Below are 24,233 nucleotides of genomic sequence, written 5' to 3' on the forward strand. Positions count from 1 at the left end.
GTTAAGCAAGAACCACGGCCTGATCTACCAGAAGCTTCCACTCATATCCCTCCGCAAACATCTTATCAGTAGACTATTTAAGTAAACCTTCTTTTTATAGGTAGACTTCTGAAAAACCCATCAGAGCTTAGCTGTTCCACCATCCCACGGCCCTGTCGCTCTTCTGCACCTCTTAACAACTTTTCAGTTCTGTAGAATTACATGAGAGTAAGATGTTAAGTGATTTAGTCATTACATTACAGCAACTGTTGTGTGCAAACCTTTGCCTTTTTCTAATTCCAGGGGAAATTTATTTTAACATTTAATTATGGCAATCATAATTATGGATTAAATAGGGACACTGTAGAAGGTATTGCAAGAGATGGATTAGCAAGCTGCATCCATATGGAATTAGAAGTAAGTATTTTTTCATTCAACTGTGAGTGTATGCGTGCGTGCATATGTGTGTGTGTGTGTGTGTGTGTGTGTGTGTGTGTGTGTGTGTGTGTGTTGAATGTCTGATGTTGGGGCTACAATATCCGGGTAACATACTGCTGTGCACAAGAGAAATGCTACAGAAACGTCAAGCATTAAGTTGCTTGTCACTGTGGGGTAAGATCCATGAAAGTTAAGTGACAAGATTTAGATCACAGCCCCTTTCAAGATGTGTTCTCTCCCATTTCCTCAGTAAAGTACCCCTTTGTCATCACAGTGTGTCTCTGTTTAAACGAAGTGGGTACAGGTGTGGGTGGCTCCCTGTCCCCTGAGTGTGCCACCCTGAGTGGTCACCCTGCCGTCATTCTCCAAAGAGCTGTGTGGGTGGTTCTGTCGATTGACTCTGAGTGTTCACTGGATGCAGCACCTTCATTTATACTTCTGGCAAGTTAGACTTGCAGATTTTCAGATTTTTGTCCCTCCCTTGTGTACCAGCTACCCCCAACATCCTTCTCAAATTAGATCGTATAGACATTTTCCCAAAATTGTGAACTAGAGGAAACCCTTGAATTTCCCACTCACTTTCTTGAAGAACATTAACTCAACTAAATAAACCAGGTCTTCAGTGATGGTCCATTTTTAAAAATTGCTTTTGCTAAGCAATATAGCTCTTCTAATCAGACAAAATGAATTTAATCAAAACAGACGTAAAGCGTAACTTGACATGGCTGTTCTTTCCCATTGACTGAATGCTTCCTTCATTAACTTGCTTCATTCTCCTTTGTCATGCCACAGAGGAGGAGATGGTGGCCCCTTTGGCTCACTGCCCTGCCTCAGTAGAGCTGGGCACACTTCCTTCAACCTTTACCTTTCTGCATCAGTCTTCTTTACTCCTTTTTAAATTATTATTTTAAAAGATCGCTTGTAAAAAGTGTCATCCTTGGATAGAGAAACAAAACCTCATGCACGTTTGATTGCGGCCAGGCCACGCTCCGTCCTTTCGCATCTCCCTTTTCTGTCTCAACAGTTTCTTGAGTGATGGCTCCTGTTCCCCGTTTTCTGTTTTTGTTTTTGTTTTCTCCCTGAGAGCTTACTCCTCCTCATTTCCTGGAGGTCAAGTCTATAAACTGTTTTATTTTCCCCACTCCTCTCCAGCTGAGGTGTCTTTTTCCAGACTGCCCTTGTCACCGGCTTTTAAAAGCAGCCTGTGTTTCTTCCCACTGAATCGTTAAAGCAACGATTTTGAGCTTGAGTTAAACTGATGATGTTAGAGCTGATTCGAAAGGACTTCACAATCCACTGGGAACAACTCTCCCCCTTTCCCCAAGAGGGAACTCATGCCCGGGGAGTTTCAGGGATGTGTGCAGAGTCCTTAGGAACTACAGAGCTGAATCACAATCCAGACCTCCCAGGTTACAGACCACATCCTTTCACCCTGTGGTCACCTGCTTAAGCAGGGTATGCTGTCCCCTTCTGGATGGAGGCTGTAACATGTGGAACCACAAGGTTGGTTTTTTTGTTTGTTTCTTTGTTTGTTTGATAATTACTATAACAAGTCTTTAAATTTTGCATCTGTGAATGGAGAAAATGTTGAAGGCAGAAGCTCTGGCCCCAAGATGGTGGAGGCCGATCCTTTGCCTAACAGTAGAAGCAAGGTGGCTTTGGTGGTTCCAACAGGTTCCAGCTAAGGTGGTGGCAGGAGGCTCTCCCCAGACCCAGAGAAGTGACAGGTGGCATAGATGTGTGAACTTAGCTAATCACAGTGGTAGCAAGGTCTAGCCTCCACGTGAAGACATGTTTCAGACCACACTCATTCATGTTTGGCACCTCTTTCCCCAACTCCCCCCCAAGTTCAGGACTGTATTTGTGACTGTAGTTGTCTGATCATGGTGTATAGGTTGTATCTATCTCTAACTCTACCTAGCTATCCAGTGGTACCAAGAAAATGGACAGCAGAAGGGCACCATGGGATGCTTTTTCCCTGGGAAGAGCTCTGGCTTCCCGTGCTTCAAGGATGCCTGTTGAAATATGAATCAAATTACTTCTCTATAATAAAATGGAAATACTGCCCTAGTTTGTGCCCGATAATTTTCTTTCTTTCTTTTTTTTTAACAGCCACATTCATTAGAACGATTAATTTGAGGACAACCAGGTGGAAAGAATTGCTATAGTTCCTATGATAATTTAATATTCGATGAAGAGAGAAAAGTAATCCAGCCTTGAAATATTTGTAGGGAAATAGCACCTGACTGTACAGATGAAATGTGTTCTTGAATGTGATACCGTGTGGTGCCCTTGAGTTGTCACACGTCCCCACGGTGATGCCCACGGTGGGCCAGCTGTTTCTGACTTACATTCTTTAAACACCTAGGGTATAAGAAGTTTGAAATATTCCTATTTTGAGCCTCGATATATCTTGGTGGTGCCTATGGACAAGGAAAAATATGAGGGATACTTGCGAAGAAAGGGATTGTTCAGTCGCGCAGAAATCGAAATTGCCGTCTCCAGGGTGGACCTTTATGTTAAAGTTAACCGGAAATTTCCAGGATATTTTGATGCAGTAATCAATGCAGGTCAGTAGTGCCCAGCAGAGGTTTATTTATTTATTTTTAATGTTTTCATGTTTGAAGTATATGATCACTGCTGTATTAGTCAGGGTTTTCTAGAGTCACAGAACTTATGGAATGTCTCTATATATTGAGGGAATTTATTGTGATGACTCAGTCTTTAGTCCAACTAACCCAGCAATGGGAAGTCCAAGAGTCCAGTAGTTGCTCAGTCCCATGATTCAGCTGGTCTTCTGTAAAGCTGGAATCCTGAAGAGGTAGGTTCCTACAGATGTGCTGGCCAGGAAGTGCAAGCAGGAGAAGAAGAGTGAATCTTCTTTCTTCCAGTGTCCTTATGTGGCCCAGATTAAAGGTGTGTGCCACCGTTCCTGGATTTGGAACTTGCTTTGTCCCAGGCTGGCCTTGAACTCAGTTATCTGCTTACCTCAATCTCTTGGGATTAAAGGCGGGTACTATTTTACCTGGGCCTAATTTTCATGGCCACTATGCCTCAAGGTCTCCAAGTCAAGATCCAGGTCAGAAGCCTGTATCTTCCAGCCTCAAGATCTGAATCACAGGTGTGCCCTCCATTTCTGGAATGTAGTTCATCACAACAGCATTTCCAGTTTATGTCATGGAAAGAAAATTCTTAGGAAACAGAGACATCTGTTGTAATTACAAGCTGCAAAAATCTGCAGAAGTGGGTAAGAAGTTTCCCACTATTTCCATCAGAGGTTAAGTTTTCTTAGCCCATATGGCTGTGACTAAAAAATAAAAAAATAAAAATAAAATATAAACAAAAAAACAACAGCAACAAAAAATGTGGACATAGATTTCCTCCCCTGGGGACACTGTGAGGACAAAGACAGATAATAATACCTCAGTTGAAATATATAAACATTTAAAGGCACATGAAGCTCAGGTAATGTCATTGTAACCTATCTCTACAAAGAATTATGACTGCTGAAAAATACTGAAAATGTAAAAGTATCTGGATAAAACAGTTTTAAAAAACTACCTTAGAATAAAGTGTGTCTTTTTTTAAACTCAGATATTTTTAAATGTTATCAGCACAAACAAATAATGCGTGTTTGAAGTGAAGGATGTGATAGTTTGATTAAATTAAAATTTGATCATAAGTACATCGTATTTATGTGTTGAAACCATAATGTTCCATAAATATGTATAGTTATGTCACAGTTATATCAAATGAAAAATTAAAGATAAAAATGGCCACTAATTTGGAGCAGAAGCAAGAAAGAGAAAGATAAATTATTGAAATATAGAACTTCCTATATGCTTTTAATTATATCACTTCATACATCCGTGAAGGAAGGTAAGCACTCTGTATAGATGAGGAGATACCTTGGAGCTATAAGGTGGCTCAGAGGTAAAGGTCCTTTGCTGCCAAGCCTGGTGACCTGGGTTCAGTCTGTTATGTTGTGTGATGACAGACAGAAGAAGAGAACTGACGGGTTTTTGTTTCATTTTTTTTTCTTTTTTAAGACAGGGTTTCTCCAGGTAGCCCTGGAACCTACTCTGTAGACCAGGCTGGCCTCAAACTCAGAGATCCAGCTGACTCTACCTACCAAGTGCTGGGACCAAAAGCATGTGCCACCCCTACTCAGTGAAAACTGACTTCTTTAAGTTGTCCTCTGACTGCCACATGTGTCCCCTCCAACAAAGACATAAATACAGTAGTTGAAAGGGCGGGGGCTGGCAACAGTTGCTGTATGCCTCATAGTCCCAGTACTCAGGAGGCATATGGGAGCCAAACTTGGTCTGCATAGAGCGTTCAAGGCTAGCCAGGGTTTTACAGTGACACTCTTTTTTCAAAATAAATAAGTAAAATTTAAATTAATACGTTAATTCTGAATAGCCTTTTGGTGAGATGCTGGGTAGAAAGGGAGACATTACATTGAGCCATATGATATCGCTAATAATCAACTATTATGCAAATGACAATTGTGTATGGTTCGTTTGATCGTTTTCTCAAGCCTCTAAATTGTGTTAACCTATTGCTTATCTATATTGGTTTTATACTGCTGCATACAAATGCTGTCAGCTAATGCCTAACCCAGAGTCTGCTCAGCCAGTTAGGTCAGCATAATAGGGCTCCGTTATGTGCTAAGATTGAGGCTCTGGGGAAAAGCTTAGCTCCCAATTACCCTCTCTTTGGCAGAATGCAGCTCCTTGAGGTGTGTGCCTGAGCTCCTACTTCTTGGCTGGCTGCCTGAGAAAGGCTGTGCATGGCTCCTCGAGGCTGTTCTTTAGTCTTATCTGTACGGTGCTGGCCATCTTCTAGTCAGCAAAGAGCACACTGAGTGTCTGACTTTTATTCTGTCACCAACTAGACAAATCTATCCTTCCATGGCTGTGATCCGAGCGAAGCACCTGGATAATCTCCCTTTACTGCACTGTTAGTAACCTTAACTCTACCACACATCCCTTTTGTGCATAGTGTAAAATATTCATGAGCGTGAGTGCTTCTCTCCTCCATAGGTTCTGCTCACAGTTGAGGTGGGAAGGTTAGAGGAGATGGAAATGTTGTGAAAGTCATCTTAGGATCGTATCTAACCCAACAACAATAGAATGAAGTGTAGTGACCAAGTCAGTTCACTCGCCATTGAACAGTGTTTGGACATGATCGTAGCACATTAAAATGCTCTGTTGTTTGTTGTAGATGACCTGGACATTGCCTACCAAAAGCTCAGTGAGCTCATTAGAGAGTACCTGGGGTTGACTGAGACAGCCAAGAAGGGCTTGGCTCCAACTGCAGGTTTGTAACCTCTCTCCTTTCTACCAAGTTGATTTTCCGTGGACGGTAGATAAAGCAGCCCTGATCTTATTGGTTACTCATTGGCTGTCACAGTATTTAATTCCTACATTTTTTTCCCTGAGGTATATGAATCAGCCCTTTGAGTCTATTGACTATGCCTGTCTCCATGGCTGTAGTGGACCCCTCCCCCACCCACTGCAGACAGACACTAGACAGTGAGCTGGTCCTGTGGTTCAGAACTCAGCCTTCGGGTTGGGGATTTAGCTCAGTGGTAGAGCGCTTGCCTAGCAAGCACAAGGCCCTGGGTTCGGTCCTCAGCTCCGAAAAAAACAAACAAACAAACAAACAGAACTCAGCCTTCCAGAAACCTATGCCCTTATGGGAGTGGCGTACTGAACCACCAAGACTGTTAGCTTGAGAGTTTCCTTACACTGGACAGAACCTGTGGTCAGGGTAGGGTGGAGGAGGGGCTAACCCTGCTGCTCACTTGGCCAAGCTACTTAGCTGTCGTAGGCTTCAGTTTCTTGTCCTGAAAAGCAGATACCACATTTCCCTCCTGCCTTGTGGGTCCTGAGCAGCAAATGCTGAGGGGCATTCGAGGGCATTGACTTGAAATCCAGGAATTCTAAGCCTAGGAATCTCAGGACATGACTATTTTGAGATGTGTTTGAACTGCTTGTCCCTCAAGTTTGCCTCACCCCCATTTGAATGGTGACCTAACTAAAACGTGTCTGGAGACAATAGAACCTTGTGCTAAAAGGACTATAAAATGCTGTAGCTGCTTCGAAAGTTTAATGGTATGCAAGTTCCTCAAAAACAAACATGACAGCATCCATGTGATCCAGCTGTTCCACTTCTGGATAAATACCCCAAGCCACTGAAAGGGAGCTCTTGAGGAAATAGACACCCAGTTCCATTTATATTAGCCAAATTGAAGCCACCATGGGGTCCAGTGGTAGATGGATGGATAAAAGAAGTGTCACAGACACTCTTTGATGTTACCTCACCTCAAGAAGGAAATCTTGGCACACAGTAGGACATGAACCTTGACGACAGTGTGGTGAGTAAAGCCAGCAGACTAGATCCTGTACAGTTGCATTTCTATGAGGCACTTAGAGCAGTCAAGTGAACAGACAGGAAACAGATGCCTGATGACAGACGCTAAGTGGGGAATGGAGCGTCACTGTTTAACGGGCAGAGTTTACGTCTTTCAGAATGAAATGAGTTCTGGAGACGGGCAGTGATGGTAATTACACAACCACGTCAGTGGACTTAATGCATTGAATAGCAGTTCCCGTAACAGTGCTGAACATGGTAAATTTTATGTTTTACTTCAACAGTAAGAAACTTTCCCAAAGGTCCCTCAGTGTGGACTGAACTCCAGTCACATACTCGTATTTGCAAAATGTTAACCTAAGATGGTTGCCGCTTTGTAGAAGCCTTACAGCTTGGTGGTCCAAATAGGATTCTGCTCGCCTGATGGCTGAGAAGGGAAGCCAGGCCACGACCTTGACAGAGTTCAAGCACTAAAGCGCACTGGGCCCTTTGCAATTTTGTACACATTTCCTAAGTCAAGTACTCCTTGTATTTTGGACCGAGGCCCGTTCAGTACCAATAAACTCAGATGCGAGCTGCCGTCCCTGCTACGTGTTATGTTAAAGAACCTGAGGTATGACATGCCAACTAGAAGATACTTGACGAAACCTTGGTCTGTCAAGTGTCTTAGGCAGCAGTGCAGGATAACTAGTGAGGTTTGGACCTCCATGGAGCTTTCTCTTGGAAATATGGCTCCCCATGCTTTAATTCTTTACTATCCAAGCAACCTGTGATCTTTAATTTGGTCCCCTGGGTAGACCTGGCCCCTGTGGAAGCCGTGTCTTACGTGAGAACACGTTGCCCCGCGCCCTGAACCTGCCCCATCTCCCATTGTAAATTAATAAGTTGGTGCGCTGGCTTTTACATCAGCCTCTTGTGGGTTTGGGTAAGCGTGATTAGTCCTCTGGGTAACTGAGAAATGCCTGTTTCTGTGTGGCGCTTCTGAACAGAGGGGCAATGAGCAGGACTTGGCACGACGGCCTGCTGGCTCCATCCCTGTGTCCTAGCTCCTCTTACCCCGGCAGTGATCTGGACACTGACTGTAAGTGTGCAGTGACTAACTGGCAGGTTAACAGGCAAGATAATGTGTGCACAGGAAAGTAGACTGCCACTTTACAGTATGCAATACAATCTTACTTATTTGCAATAATTAGGTTAGGCCTATCTGATTTGATGAAAGGGTATAAATTATAGAATTTATATAAAAAGATAATAACTTCTCAGAAACATTTACTAATCGAAACCATGGCATCTTGTTATTGACTAATGAAATTCTAGCTTGAACGTAGACAGGATGGATTTCAATCAATCATCAGATCTATATCGTCAACAGAACCTTACTGTTCCAAAAGGTTTAATATTCTGAAAAAGACTGTTTTCTTAAGGCAAAACCTTATCTCATGTTTACAGTTAATTTGCAGAGGGAGTTATTTTTTTTCGGTTGATAATTAAAGATAAACTTCCACTTCAGTGGCAATGTAGAGATCAGACAACATTCAAGTGAGTGTATTTGAAATTCTAATGAATATAGTCCTTCTTAATAAGCTTTTTGGGCATCTCCAGTGGCCCCAGGAGTCAAGCCAGCGGCGTCTGTGAATCCCAGGACTGTAAAATCCTTGCCAAGAGCGAGGGTCACCTGGTCATAGGGTCAGTGCAGGTGAATGGGACCTGTTGTGTTTCATTTCTGCTTCTGTAGTAAAATTCCCTGACAAAGAAGCAATTTGGGAAGAAGGCTTTCAGGTGACAGCTCATCACTGTGCAAAAGTCAAGTCACATCACATCCGCAGTCAAGAGCAGAGAGAAATGAGTGCATGCGTGCTCGCCCGCTCGCTAGTGCTAAGCTGATGTCTCTATTCTCACTTAGCTCAGAACCCCCTGCCTGCGGGATGGGGCCACCCTTAGTGAGCTGAGTCTTCTCACTTGATTAGCATACAGTCCCCCCACCCCTGGCAGGTACGCCTTCAGGTCAAGCCAATGTATACAGTTTTTCGCTGAGACTCTCTTCCCAGGAAAGTCTAGGTTTTGTGTCAAGTTGACAAAAGTAAACACCACAGGGCAGATATAGTTGCCTTCCCCTGGAACTGTAGATTCCCTGAGAGAGAGCCAGCTCCATGTAGGTGTGCCTGGGGCCTAGCTGGCCTTGCCTCTTTCCCTCTGCTCAGAGCTGAGCTACTCTGTTCTTCATTGCTGTGATGTGTATCATTATCTATGTTTGATATGTGTATATCTATATTACATATAGATATGATATGCCATAGAATGTGATATATATCATAACGTGTATATATATACATGTATGTGTGTATGTATGTATGCATATATATATACATGCTAGAAATTAAAAACATCTTAGTATTGGGTATTTTAAAAATAATCAAGATTTTTAAGGGAAAGAAAGTACAGTAAGTAAGATTTTATGAGAGGTTAGGCTGAAGGATTAGATAACTGGTTTGGTTACCTGAGGTCTCACATTTCTGTCTTAAATTTAACTAGTAATTATTATTTCAAATAGAGAAAAAATTGGAAAATCATCTTTCTGGAAGAAAAAGAAAACCTTACGTAGCATTGTGGCACATTATTGAAGTCTGGCTTTTCACAGCTAGGTTAAGAATCTCCATGTGTTGAGCCTCAGTACAAACAAATCTTACGTTCAGTAGCATCATCTTTCCAAAAGAGATAATCCCATGTCAGTGCGGTCTAAAGACAGTCCTCAAATATTTGAAGTAATGATATACAGCTTCATCCCTAGTAATCATAAGTTGCCCACTAGTCTCTGGGAATACAATGATAACGTCCAGGTAACATGAGGCTGAGACAGAGTGTGAAAAGGAAGGCCAAGAGCTGAGTCCTGAGGTAAGCATCCACCAACCCAGCCCTGGAAACCTCAGCCCTCGCCAGGATGGGCTAGTTGAACTATCACCAGATGCACACATCTCTGTACAGTGATGATTAGCTCCTTCGACTTTAGATGTGCTGTTAATTTTAAGTGCATACCAATTAAGTATGACATGGCCCTATTTTTCCCATAGTAATATAGAAATATTTGTTTCTAAAGCATGCAGTTAACAGTATAGTTTCTATGATACAAGAAGAAACTCACTGGAATAGCAACTCAGTGTGAGGGTGTGTTCACACACACACCCCCCATCTCTACAGACCAGCGGTTCTCACTCTTCCTAGTGCTGTGACCTTCAATACAGATCCTCATGTTGTGGCGACCCCAACCATAGAATTATTTCCATTGTTTCTGTCTAACTGTAATTTTGCTGTTACCGATTCATAAATATCTGTGCTTTCTGATGATCTTAGGCATCCCCTGCAGAAGGGTCATTTGACAGGGGTCGAGACCCACAGGTTGAGAACCAATGCTATAGCTCCTATATTCTGGGGAGGCATTAAGGAAGTAGAACTAACGGGCAGCCATAAAGGTTATAAAATGAAATTATAATTTTCCTAATTCTGATTAATGATAAAGGGAAAATGAGCCAATTTGCCAGCCCATAAAGTGGTGCTTTTATCTACTAGTAAAGGGCACGGTATCATTTAGCCAGATTTCATGAATTGTTAAATCATAAAAGTAGATAAAGAAAACCCTGCATGTCAGACTGTAAGACTAAAAGGAGATCTCCTGGGGCTGGGGATTTAGCTCAGTGGTAGAGGCCCTGGGTTCGGTCCCCAGCTCTGAAAAAAAAAGAAAAAAAAAAAAGGAGATCTCCTTCAGCACCGAGTTGCAGTGTTCTTTTTGTTTTTTTTTTTTGTGACATAATCAGATAGTAATTTATTTAAATGTATGTAATTGGAACTCTGTGTTGTTAAAATTTATGATAAATAAGGGACATAATCTCAACAGTGCTATGTTTGAGTTGCTTTAAACCCATTGCATTTCATATGTGCTGCATGATTATTCTTAGTGCCATTTTCTCTCTCTCTCTCTCTCTCTCTTTTTTTTTTTTTATTAACTTGAGTATTTCTTATATACATTTCGAGTGTTATTCCCTTTCCCGGTTTCTGGGCAAACATCCCCCTAATCCTTCCTCCTCCCCTTCTTTATGGGTGTTCCCCTCCCCATCCTCCCCCCATTGCTGCCCTCCCCCCAACAATCACGTTCACTGGGGGTTCAGTCTTAGCAGGACCCAGGGCTTCCCCTTCCACTGGTGCTGAGTTGCAGTGTTCTTATTTAAATAGTGTACGTGTATCACATGCATCTTATATATAACTTGCCATTTTTTGTTTCTTAGAATATTTTATATTTATTTATACGCATGCACATGTGTGCATGTGTGTGCACGTGTGTGCATGTATAAGCATGTGTGAAGATCAGTCAACAACTTGTGGGAATTGATTGTCCCTTCCCCCATGTGGGTTCCAGAGATTGGACTCGGGTCATCAATCTTGGCAGCAAGAGCTTTAACCACTGAGCAGCAGTCTTGCCAACCCTCGTTTTCCAGTTTAATCCCGTTAGCTGTGCAATTTGGTGCCATTAGCTGTATCCTCAGTGTTGTGTAACCATCCCTACCACCTGTTTTCAAAGTGTTTCAGTATCTGAAACATAATCTCTATATTCATTAAGTAGTAATCCCCCTGCCCCTGGTAACCTTTGATCCACTTCCGTTCTTTGCCAGTTAGCCTCCTGTAGTTAGCCTCACCTTGTAACTTAACCTTGTTTCTTGTCTAAAGTTGTGTTTTAGTTTATATCTGTGACAAACTCGGTGATAAAAATGATGAACCAAGGGTATCCTCAGGAATCCTACCAAGAGGAAGGCTTTTCACTCTGCCCACTTGTCCATTCCGTTCTCAGGAGATTTGTAGCTTAACTGGGAACCAAGGAGGACCAGACTGGAAGGCTCATTGTGAACCTGAAGTGGCACAGACCCACCATCCTCCATGGAGGAGGGACAGTGGTCAGGGATACATTTGCTGCTGGAGATGGACCAGCCTGGGGTCGCCAAGGTCTCTCCAAATAGAACTCAGAAGATTCTTCAAGGTTATTCCAGGTTGCTTGTTAGCTCTGACCAGTGCACACTTCGGAGCATGCTGTCTGGGCTGGGTTAAGATGGTATTTAGGTCACTAGAACTACGTCAAGGCTTCTGTCATTTAGAAGCCAGTGCAGGATGAGGTGATTGTATCCAGGAGACCAGAGCTACTCTGAGAAGCTGGGATTGGAGGACCCAGTCCCTCTCTGCAGCATCAGCATTGCCAGGGCCTCAGGGAGCTCTTTCTGTAACCAGGGAAATCTGGGGGTGGGGGTGGGGTTGAGAACAGAGGCTTGGACACTTCATCCACAGGAGCAGACCCTGGTGTCTTAGCATGCCCTTGAACCCATGTCTTCCTTCTTCCTTTCCTCACTCACTGCGTTCCCGCTGAACTCTGAGCCTCAAGGGTATTAGTAAACAGGAAAGGCTCCTTACAGCACTCAGATTAGGTCTCGACCATTAAACAGCAAAACCAATCTCATTCGTTTGGAAACTCTTTATCAGCCACAGATCCCAATGGTTTAGAGCAAATATCTGGATGTTTATTCATTTAATTTTTTATTGGTTTACAATTTATTTATTTATTTACAATTCAAACATTATCCCCCTTCCCTGTTTCCCCTCCCCCCTGCTTCTGTGAGGGTACTTCCCCATCCACCTGCCCACTACTACCCCTGCACCCTAGCATTCCCCTACACTGGGACATCAAACCTTCACAGGACCAAGGTCCTCCCCTCCCACTGATGCCAGATGAGGCCATCCTCTGCTACATATCCAGCTGGAGCCACGGGTCCCTCCATGTGTACTCTTTGGTTGGTGGTTTAGTGTCTGGGAGCTCTGAGGGGTCTGGTTGGTTGATACTGTTGTTCTTCCTATGGGGTTGCAAGCCCCTTTAACTCCTTGAGTCCTTCCCCTAACTCCTCCACTGGGGTCCCCGTGCTCAGTCCAACAGTTGGCTGCCAGCATCTGCATCTGTATTGGTCAGGCTCCTGCAGAGCCTCTCAGGAGACAGCTATACCTGCCTCCTGTCAGTAAGCACTTGGCATCAGCAACAGTGTCTGGGTTTGGTGTCAGCAGATGGGATGGATCCCTACGTGGGGCAGTCTCTGGGTGGCCTTTCCTATTGTCCTAACTTCTATCAATCTAGAAAATCGTAGAAAGGGAATGTCTAAGTGCAGTTTTCTTGTTTTAGAGGTCCCTGTGTATCACCACAGGGAAACGTTGGGTTTGTTGTTAATTTCTAGCAGGAAAGAGCCTTTGTAGCTAACTTCTCTTTATATTAAAGCAGGAGCTTCCTCTAGCAAGAAGACCGTCTCTGGGGTCCCTGCACACCTGGTCCCCTCCCCCAGGCGCTTGGCAAGACTACAAGCAGATGGCCAGAAAACAGAGGCTTTCCTGGAAGTTCAGCCTCATGCAATGATCCCTGAAAATCAGAACCCCACTCTCCCACAGAGCCAAGACTTAACTGAGGAGGGAGAAGCCCCTAAGAAGGAGGCTAGTCCCAGCCACCTGGATCTACCTCAGCAGACCCAAGACATATCACCAAAGGTGAAGGAAGAGGACGGTCAGCCAGCCAACCTTCCTCCAAAAATAACCACTGAGACGGAGGGCCCTGAAGATGAGCCTGTGCCACCTGTGCTAGAAGCAGGACAGTCTTCCACAATGGCGTCTCAAGAGCCACCTCAGCATCCTGCTCCGGCTCCCCCACTCAGCCCTCAGCTAGATCAGGATAAGGAATCTGGAGAGACCAAAGTAACCCCTAACAACCCAGCCCTATCGGAACCTGCACAGGGACCTGACCCAGCTTCTGTCAGTCCTCAGAGAGTCCAGGATGAGGGAGCAGAGTCAGCCAATCTTGCATCCAGTAGCTCCACGCACAATCTTCCAGAAGATCCTTCCCATGCTGAGATAGAGAAGCCTACTGTAGGCTCTCAACCATCTCTGAAGGAGGAAACCCCCAAAGCAGAAGTTATGCGGGCCAGTACTCCTTACCCCGAAATTCCACCTCCCCAAGACTCATCCACAAAGGTCAGGGAACAGCCAGTAGCCTTGCTTCCTAGGAGCCGGCTGGCTCCTACCAGATTGCCACAGCCCCAGACCCTGGCTCCTCTCCAGAGCAGGAGACCCACCCCCAAGCTTCTCTCTCCCAGCAGGGAAGAGGCTTTGGGGACAAGCTCAGAACAGACCCCGAATCCCTCTCCCAGGTCTCTTCCAACTCAGGATGGAGACCCCAGTAAGCTTCCTCCTATCAGCCCTCCCCAATCCAAACCACCCCAAAACCCAAGCCCCCATGCAGTCCACAGTCCACAGCAAGCCCAGGTTGAAAAAGGCAGTGAGGTGAAGCTCCCACTTATTAGCCCCCCAGTCCAGGAACAAGCCCTGCAACACACCCCCAAACCACCCCAGGAAGAGGAGGCACCTACGGTTCGGCTCCCAAATATTCCTGCTCCCTCCACAGAACCCCATCTTCCTCAGAACACCGAGCCAAGGCCTGCTTCGAAGCCTGCAAGGGAAAGGAAAACTCCAAAAGTAGGCCGTGCCTCCAGTAAGAAAGTTCTGGATCTGCAGGCCACACCTCACAGCCAGGAGCTCACCAAGCAGAAGGGAGCTAGGAAGAAAACCCTCACGCAGAGAGAGACAGCTAAAGAGTTGCCACACCCGAAAAAGATGCCAATCGGGAACTCTCAGACAGCCCAGCAGCCAGAATCCCACAGCAGGCCCACTCCGAGGAATGAGTCTGATGCACTTGACTTCAGGTCTTCTCCAGGCCACACTGAACCAGTGTCAGCAGACCCCCAGAACCGGGAGAAAAACCGCAAAGCACACAATCCCAGAAAGAAGGCACAAACCAATCCCACCCCAAAGGACGCGTCTCAGTCCACGCGTACATCCCCAAACGGAGAAATGTCTGAAGGGTTAACTCAAGGAAATGAAACTGCCCTCAGCGAGGATCAGCCAACCAGAGAGGGTCAGCCCCCACAGGCCACGGACCAGTCAGCACAGGACATTGCAGTCCCTAGCCAGCTGCGGGCCAAGGAGTCGCAAGCCCAGAGGAACACCAGGGAGACCAGACAGAGCTACGCCCAGAGGCACAGCATTCTTGTATCTAAGCAGCAATCCAAAGAAAAACGAACCCGAAAAAATGGAGGTGTACCTCAGGACAGAAGTCCTGCTGCTCCCCAGAATGAGGTATCACAGGAGGATCCGGGTAGCCAGACAGGAAGACTGCGAGCCAGGGGCAGCCAGAGTATCAAAGTGTAAGCCTGGGTTTCTACGAAGCAGTGCTCCTCGGAAGCTGTGCTGTCACTGGTTGGAAAAGCAATGGCTTCCTTCTGCAGTCACTGGTCAGCACCTTGCTTTGGGGGTCTCAGAAGTCATTGTAACTCTGCTTCCCATGTGATAGCATTGGTGGAAGACCCTGCCAACAGCTCAGTCAGTCTAGAACACTCGATGACTGGTGTCAAGAAGTCCTCGTGTTCAACTCTGAACTTAAGTGGGATTTCATGACTGAACCTGGGCAGACTGCTGTCTTCCTTAGGAAAATTCGCTTCTAGATTAGAAATCTTCTTCATGCTTTTTGCATCATTGGAGAGGGCTGCAGCAAAAGGAACTCTGCAAAAAGAAACCTTGCAGTTTTTAAGGATTCCCAGCCTGCAGTTAACTTGTGAGGGTGCATCTCTCCAAGGCAGACACTGGCCGAGCCGAGCATTTGAGGTCCACATTGGTATGTTATGAAACCTCCTTCCGTATTTCCAGATGAATACCTTTCTTCTGTCCTCGAATAGGAATCTCGTGGTCCATGCCTTCATCATGCCAAAGCTTCTGGATGAGTCATTTAAAAGAAATTTGTGGGAAGAAAATTCAGGGGAATCAGTTTTCATCTGTCTCTCCATATTTTTCTGTTATATTCCTGTCAATGAGTAAGGTATAGCCATGGCCAGCCTGTGGAAAGCTATTAGCAGAAAGTACGTGTGTGTCTCACATAACCAACCTATGGGAAGGGCAAAGGTGGAGTGGGCTCTCAGAGAGACAAGGGGCCAGCTATTGAACATCACCAAGGTTCTCGTTATCTCCTGGACTAAGCAAGAGCCTGGGGCCCCCATCAATTCTCACTTCTGTTGTTCTCCATGTTGGGTCCATTCTTTGAACCACAAATGGTTATAAGCCATCCTCTCTACATACAGGGACGTGAACACGAACAACTCTCAAGTTACGTCAGGTGGCATCTCTTACCTCTGTTATAAAGACATTCATTTAAACCATCCCTAATCCTGAGATTTAAAAGAAAATCCAAGGAAAGACCAACTGCCCCTTTGACTAAACATTCATCTGGAACAAACAAATGGGCCTGGCCACCGCCAACCATCGCCCACTGGGTCCACTGCTCTAGATGGAGACTGCATTTCCAGAAAGAAAGATAGCTGCAGTCAAGACAATCAGCCCACAATTCCATTCTTTAAAAAAAATCTCAGAAGATAATTATTGAAAGATAACTGAACACAAAAATGACATCCGTATTTCATCATGTAACGAATGACTAGAGCCTGTGTCTTGTCATATTCAAAAGCTATGTGCTCACAAACCTGCACAACCAGCAAATGTTATTCCAAGTGCAATAGAGGACATGGATATTTTTTAAGTCAGGGATGTAAGGGAGCCTCTCAGCAGACAAGACTGTTCTCATAACTGTAGTATTAGTAGTTATCTTTTGATTTATCTGCCTTCTCCAAGATCAAAAGCTATAGGATGGTTTTTTTTAAGTAGCTTATGTTTATTAAGTGAAGTCATTACCAAGTAAGCCTTTATTGAGCATTTTCTCTGAACCAGACATAGTAATGGTGGCTAGGTATGTAGTAAGATGATGCTGACATGTTTGACCAAGATCTATTCCTACACCGTGAAATCAAGGTGCCTAGAACTCCCAACGCATGCTCAGATGTATTTGTCACCTCACAGATAAGAAAACTCACTGGTTTGCTTTTTTATACTGTAGTAAGGCTTCTCTCTGAGAAGGCCACTGAGTTCAGCCTGCTAGAGCTGTCCCAGGAAACACTTCAGTGAAAAGTTCATCCCTCGGCTGAGTCTTCAGGGTTGCAGAATTGGTCAGTAGGTGGATGGGGTAAGGGATCCAGTTGCCTAAACACACAGGCAGGAGCAGCTAGTGTCTCCTTAGAACCCAGATGCCATGAGAAGGAACTTGAGAAGCCACATCTTGTAGCAGCAAAGGGAGGGCTGGGTGCTTCAATGTGTGCTTCAGAGATAAAGTTAAGAAAGACAATACAGAATGACTGGCACATCATGGTGGGAGTCAGGACAGGGCAAGGTAAGGGCCTGAAAGATGGCACTGGTGTCGGGGAAGGTCAAATCCAGTTGGTATTTAGCTTAGCTGTGGAGAGGTGAGTTATAAAAGACAACAAGCAAAGAATTGACTGCCTTTTTCCTTTCTTTCTTTCTGTCTGTCTGTCTTCCTTCCTTCCTTCCTTCCTTCCTTCCTTCCTTCCTTCCTTCCTTCCTTTCATTCTCTCTCTCTCTCTCTCTCTCTCTCTCTCTCTCTCTCTCTCTCTCTCTCTCTCTCTCTCTTTTGAGAGGGTGTCACTCTGTAGCCTTTGCTGGACTGGAGCTTGCTATATAGACCGGGTTGACTTTGAACTCAGAGATCCACCCATGTCTGCCTCCTGAGTGCTGGGATTAAAGGTGTGAACACGATGCCCAGCTCACCACTCACTTTCTGTATTCGGCATTTGGGGTGCTGTAGTGAACCTGGTTAACAGGCTTCGGAATCACGTTGGGTGTCCAGCTCTTGGCTGTTGATGGAGGTCCTTGGAGCAGCCCTTTTCTTTAGTGTTCTAGTGGGACACACTAAGCCAGTGTCTCTCTGCTGTGAGGAGTCTCTGGGCCTGGGAACTCATAATAAGAGAGGGTTTTTTTTTTCCTTTGTGCTTCTTTTGTTTCTGTGGTTTGAAGTTGTATGCCTCAGACTTGCTGCTGTTGGACACTTTGAAAGGAGTAGGAAAGACTGAGAGGATTTTGCTGCTAGTATTGATTACCTTGCTACAAGGAAAAAATAATTTTCAATGCAGAGTATAAATATTTAAAATGGTCATTTTCCCATCTACACCAACAGGCAAAGTTCACATCGCCTCCACCTGGTTTTGTCGCAAAGTGATCTTTAGAGAGAAAAAGAAAAGCCAGGTTGGCTTTAAAAGTCACTGTACTCCTAATACCTGCTTCTTAGGGAAGTCTGGCATTTAGTGTTCAAATGCTGAGGGCATTCCCACCAGGCGTATCTTCACATGTGAAGAGCTGAGCCCCCAGAAGACAGAGAAGGCACAATTACAAGTCACAAAAGAGGAAGTAAGAAAATCTCCAATAAGTATGTCAGAAACAGTTTATCCTCACTTTTAAGTTCAAACAGAACAGACTTCTTTTGAGAGCAAGCTGGGACATATAAAACAGGTTAAGATCTATTCAGGTGAGGAAGATAATGGGCATACTTTCCTAAAGAACAGTTTTCTACCCTCTGTCGAAGAGTTACAGTTTACACTTTAATCTGATCATGTAGATCCAAGTTACCACGAAGAAGTGTGCATGGGACTGTTCATATCAAGTTTTATAGTGAAGGTGAGAAATACTCGATGTAATGGGATGTTTGAAATGCACTTACAACATAGCCATCTGCTAGAGACATCTACCTTCTGTTGGCCTTGTAATCATGTAGAATATTTATTTGAAAGATGGTGTTCTTTACATATGAGGGAGAAAGGGTTAAGAAGGTACAATCAACTTGGCTCTTATGTTAGCTCCAGAGTGCTAGGTTGTGACAATTTTTTTCTCTCATTTATGCTTTTGGTATTCTCTAAATTTTCTGCCATATCTATTTAGTCTTTTCAACTTGACATAATAAGGGACTTCCTAGAGTCCAAGGTGACCTGCGGAAAAACAGAATGGCTTCCTCCGGGCATCAGATGTATTGCCTTAGAAAAAGAGCTTCTCTATGTTGGGTGACTTTATGGAATGGATGGGAGCTAAGGTTTTCTTTATGACCTATGATCCACGTACGACAACTGGTCTACTTGGTTATGAAGAATCCAGCCGCCCTTTCATTACATAGCATGCTTTTGTGGTAGGAAATGGAATGTTCTTAGTATTCATTAGCTCCCTGGCCCAAAAAATATTTTTTTGAGGGAGCTTCATAGATAGAAGTATATATTTCACAGTACCACAATCCAGTTAACACAACTACATAAAGGTAATAAAATATTCTAAGACATCCTTCATAGGCGACGGACTCGTATTTTCCATGGTGCTGAGTTTAAATTTCCTAAATGCAGTAGGTTGTGGCCTACTAAATCAATTTTACATCGTAGTTTGCAATCTACAGTTTGAAAGGCTGTGCACCGAACCTCAACTTTGTCCAGTTCCTAGGGCCTGCTTGCCAGGGTCTCCTGCTTTCTCTGTCTGCCTTCAGGTTGGCTGGATAACCTAGCCTCACCTCATACTGAGTTCTTCTCTGGGAGCAGGAGCTGGCGTACTGGCAGTTACACCCTTTGTTATTATTGGCCTCAGCCTGAATATATCCAAGCTTCCTGTACATAGCTATATGCTCTTATACAAAGCCTACAAAACATTCGTTATCAATGGGGATGCTACCATTGAATGGTCAACTCCCACGCCCTAACTCCATGACTACCCTATAAACAACACTGTTACAATAAAGGAGCCTCCAAATCCCACTTCAGGTCTGAGTGTTGATTCTGTATCTAGCACCGTACGTCTATAAATGATTTACCTGCGTGGTAGGATTTGAAATGATGGTTTTGTGTTAACTAGGCATCCAGAGAAGAGAGCAAACGCCTGCCCCTCTTTCTTTGTGTTGATAGGTAGGTGGATGGTAATGTTAGCAGTGTAGACTGCTAATCTTCAGGCCGACTGTAGGATATCCATCATGAGCATCAAAATGATGTTAATGATTGTAACCTTAGAAACTCGATTACAAACAACACTGAAAGTCAAAAAACAATCCCTGGAAACTTGAGACACACTACAATCTAGTCAGAAGGGAGTGAGTGAATGAGCGAGTGTGTGAGGAGTGAGGAGTAAGTGAGGAGTGAGTGAGTGAAGAGTGAGTGAGGAGGGAGTGAGAAGTGAGTGAGTAGCGAGTGAGGAGTGAGTGAGGAGTGAGTGAGTGAGTGTGTGAGGAGTAAGTGAGGAGTGAGTGAGTGAGGAGTGAGTGAGTGAGTGAGTGGGTGAGGGGTGAGTGAGTGAGTGAGTGAGTGAGTGGTGAGTGAGGAGTGAGTGAGTGAGTGAAGAGTGAGTGTACTGAAAGAACAATGTCTGCCGCATGGTTTGTACCAAGATGAGAGTTTGTTAGCACTAACACATAAACAGCAAAAGAATATTACATTTGATCATGAACTAGAACAGGACAATGTATCCTATTTAATCTAAGTAGAGTGTTTGTTAAATGAAACTATCTTCTCAGTAAATACTTTTATGATTTCAGCCTTGTCTAAATTAAGGAGCTTAGAGAACATTAGAATGATACTAAAATCATTATGCTTCGGTGTGATATTCCTAAGATGGGGGCTTCTTCAGTGGGCATTCACAGGCAGCCAGCCACTGCAGAAGATAAGGAGGGGCATGACACCGGATTCAGTGGGGAATCTCCCTGTGGCATACACACCAAACGCTTAGGATAACAGCTGGCATGTAGCACACACTCAATAAATGCTATCTGTTCTTTTTATTGTTATCTCGTTGTTGATAGAGATAGAATATATTTTACTTCATAGAGAGCAAATGCTGTCACATTGCCATTATGTGTCTGGGTAATAACTTTGGTTTTTTCTTTGTGGTGGCTTTTACCCCTGGATCTACAGGCCCTCAGTTTCCAAGAACAAAGCCAAACATCCCAGTGGAGAAAGGCAGGAAAACTTTTGTTGGGGAAAGCAACCAATTAAAACAGTACCTAAGAGCAAGTTGTTCCCAAGGCTGAGTTGGGCCAGAGGCAGCAGTGTAAACCCAGGTCCCAGCGGCTCAAGAGGAAAGAGGGTCCCTTAAGTCAAGGGAGGTTAGCAGCAAGGGACTCTTTCAGAGGTGGACGTGTGGGGCATCAGAAATATTTATTCAGATATATTGGTCAAAGGAGAGGAAACTTTAGGGCTGTGCCAAAGCTCCCTGTAGGTTTCTGTCCCCTCCTGCCTGTCACTGCGAGTTCCTCCTATCAGTCTCCAATTTCCCATGTACTGCAGATCGTATAAACCAAGCTTCTACCCTTGACCGTTGCACACCCACCCCCGAATGTTTTATTTCTTCAAAGCATCAACTAACAACTTTGTGCTAAACTTTCTCATTTTGTAAAACGTTCTGTCATTACCATACATTTTAATTGGAACGTTCTGGATTTCGGTGTCTGAATGCTGGCTTGCTGGTGTTCTGTTGAAGACATTACAAAACGCAAAGTCTGGAAGAAAGAAAAGGTTTTGAACTTCATTTTCTCTGTGTATGAATATATTTTCTCATGCGTCCTTTTTCCTGGTGTGGAATCTGTTTCTGTTTAAGTAGCTAGCGAAGAATAGAGCACCTCACTGTTGGAATAGTTTAGCAAATGTATTCATTTTGCCATTGAAACATGAACATTATTACTCTATCTCCTTAGATTTATGAGATCCCTTGCTACGTAGTGTCTGTTTTGCTATGGAAAATTATCATGGGTATTATATGAAATGATTTTTCTACTTCCTATTATTCCTTTCTTACTACACAAACAGACACGATGTTTTTGAGATGCAATTCTGCTTTGGAAAAATAGCTTCTTTTGGTACCTTCAGTTTTGTGAAAATATTCCCTAATGAACCCAATGTTTTTCATTTCCCACCACAAATTGTGTTACCGTCCTATTAGAAATAAATATTTTACATGCTGTAGCACATTACTGTGCTTAAATTCGTCCTTGAGTCATTCTCGTGGTTGGATATTTCATGATGTATACTTTATATGCATATTTCTTGTAAAAGGTTGTGGGAATTTACTTGTGTATGTGTACTAATTATGGCAGGGATAAATTACTCCTAGTTAAAATAAAACTGCATGTTTTTAGAGCCTTCTTTTGTGGGAGGAAAAAAAATGAATACTTTTGAAGTCATCGGGTACTGAGAATTTTTTTTTCCTGAAAACTGGAGCCTATTTCCCAAGTCCTCCATTTCCAGAGACTGTTTCTTCAAAGAGAAAAGAACTAGTTGAAACGCAATTCCTTTTCAAACTCTTATTTAAGTATTCACAGAGTTTCCTTTTGAAAACTGATGAGCCCCGTGTGTTTGGCGAGTGGCCACATGGATATGCTACCCAAGTCATCTGACGGCCAGAGAAACACTGGCTAATAAAACGCAGCTTCCACCGTTCCTGTTATTCACGGCCTGGCTGCCACATGGCGATTTAATTAGTCCTTACTGACCTGGATGACGGCCTGTGCTACCATCCTTAACATAGACGATTAGCTCCTTCCCTGGGTGTGAACAATCCTATGTAGCCTGTATGGTACAATGTTAAGCATGCACATGCATGATTTGTTCCTAGTTATTCTGTCTCTACTGTATGTGATGATTAGATTGGATTCTGTGCTTTTCCTTCCTTTAAGACGCATTGTCCAAATAGTATTTAAGTCATTTGACTTCAAAGGAATGCGTCTGAGTACAAGGTGTAAGTCACTGAAGATAATTTGGAACCACATTCCAGTTATTTCCATATCCTTCTGCATTCTCCAGCATCGGTAATGAGACTATCCGTAAAGCAACTTTAAAATCCACCATGCTTCATTAAACTCATTTACGCCTCACTGTAGGCATTTAAATAAATTTAACTGGCCTATATAGATGAAGGGCTTGTGTCTTTTGTGGGCTATAAAGTAGTTTACATGCATTTTAAGCATTGCCTCGAGGAGCACCTAAATTTAGATACTTTGACTTAAAATGACACTCAGAAAGTTTGAGGCAGTGCATTGCAACATGGGTAATTCTCTCGGTTTTTAACTGAGAAGGGAGATCATTTGTCTTCTGATGTATTAAGAAAATATATTTCAAGCGATATGAAACTCTTTATTACAGGAGTTTAAGTCACTAAGATTGTGGCATTGTAATGTAGCTTAAGTAATACAAACACACCATCTGTACCTCAGATGTTGTGTTGCTGGCTAGTGAGACATTAAACGGTTAGGATGACAGCCATACTGCAGTGTCAGATTGAGCGTGGCTGTGTTATACCATGGTGAGAAAAAGGAGCCCACAGGAAAGCCACTTTTTTAAACTAGCTTATATATAATATGATTTCATAAGAAAGACCCAGCTGATAGGAAATCATGAGTGCACACATGTGTGTGACATATGATTCTCTCTGTGGCAGTTATTTCAGTGAAATTGGTCTTCAGTGTTATTTTTATTTCCTTTTTGTCCATTAGGCCATGAATCCATATGGCATGGGCTCCCGTAGCTCAGGTTCCTTTCCGTTAGTCCTCACAGAGTGTGCTTCTCTGCGTGGCACAGGCTGATGCTTTAGCTGAACCCAGGCGCCCTTCTCTTTGGCTTCCTCTTTCTTCTGATCTTTCTCCCTCACCCGCTTCAGGAAGCTGACTCTTGGCTCTTCGAGTGCTTGCTGTGTGTGCTCAGTCCGCACATTGGTCCTCTTGGCCAGAATCTTGCCCTTAATTTGCTTGTTTACAATGATGGCCACAGCATCCTGGGTGACACTGCAGACCCTTCCAGTTTTGCCATGGTAACACTTATGGGGCGTTCCTTTCTGAACAGTGCCCATTACTTTGATGTCTACAACATTACCCTTGTTGTAGATTCGCATGTATGCGGCCAAAGGAACAACTCCATGTTTCCTAAAAGGCCTAGAGAACATGTACCGAGTGCCTCTCCTCCTTTCCCTTTGTGTTCATCATTTTTATTAATTCTTTGAAAATCTCACACTCTACTTTGATCACTATCACCCTCCTCCCAATTCCACATACTCTTCCACACCCACCCAGCTCTTGTGTCCTGGTTAGTTTTTAAACACGTGAATTTCTGTTTGTGCTACCTGTATACTCTTGGGCGTGTAGCCATCTGCTAGTCAACCAACGGGGAGCACACCGTAAAAGAAAACAAAGGTCCCCACCCCCAGCGTCTACCCACTGCAACAGCTCCTCAGCCTGGGGGTGGGACTTCATGGCCATCTCCAGTTCTTCCTGGATTTCTTGAGGTCTGCACTGTCACAGATCTGTTAGTTCATATGTGCAACTGCCCTCTTGTGTCTGGAAAACACTGTTCTTGTTTTAGTCATCCACTGCCCCTGACTCTTATAGTCTGTCCACTGCCCCCTTCCACAATGGTCCCCAACCCTTGGAGAGAGAGAGAGCGTGACATAGAAGTCCTATTGAGGACAAAGGA

At 44.0% G+C, this 24,233-nt stretch overlaps 1 protein-coding gene across 14 annotated transcripts in view; it reads left to right on the forward strand.

Moving 5' to 3' along the window:
* Lrguk (leucine-rich repeats and guanylate kinase domain containing) overlaps nt 1-24,233 on the forward strand; it is a 148,113-nt gene that overhangs the window by 56,993 nt on the left and 66,887 nt on the right. For 12 of the 14 annotated variants that reach the window (XR_015685389.1, XR_015685391.1, XR_015685390.1 and 9 more), the window contains 3 exon segments: nt 283-396; nt 2,786-2,987; nt 5,644-5,739. Coding sequence is in view for 10 of the 14 variants with exons in the window: in NM_001106589.2 (NP_001100059.1) it covers nt 283-396; nt 2,786-2,987; nt 5,644-5,739 (412 nt within the window). In the remaining 4 variants the exon portion in view is untranslated. 14 annotated transcript variants of the gene reach the window in all.

The sequence above is a fragment of the Rattus norvegicus genome, chromosome 4, assembly GCF_021556685.1.
Source record: "Rattus norvegicus strain SHRSP/BbbUtx chromosome 4, alternate assembly SHRSP_T2T, whole genome shotgun sequence".
Classification (NCBI taxonomy): domain Eukaryota; kingdom Metazoa; phylum Chordata; class Mammalia; order Rodentia; family Muridae; genus Rattus; species Rattus norvegicus.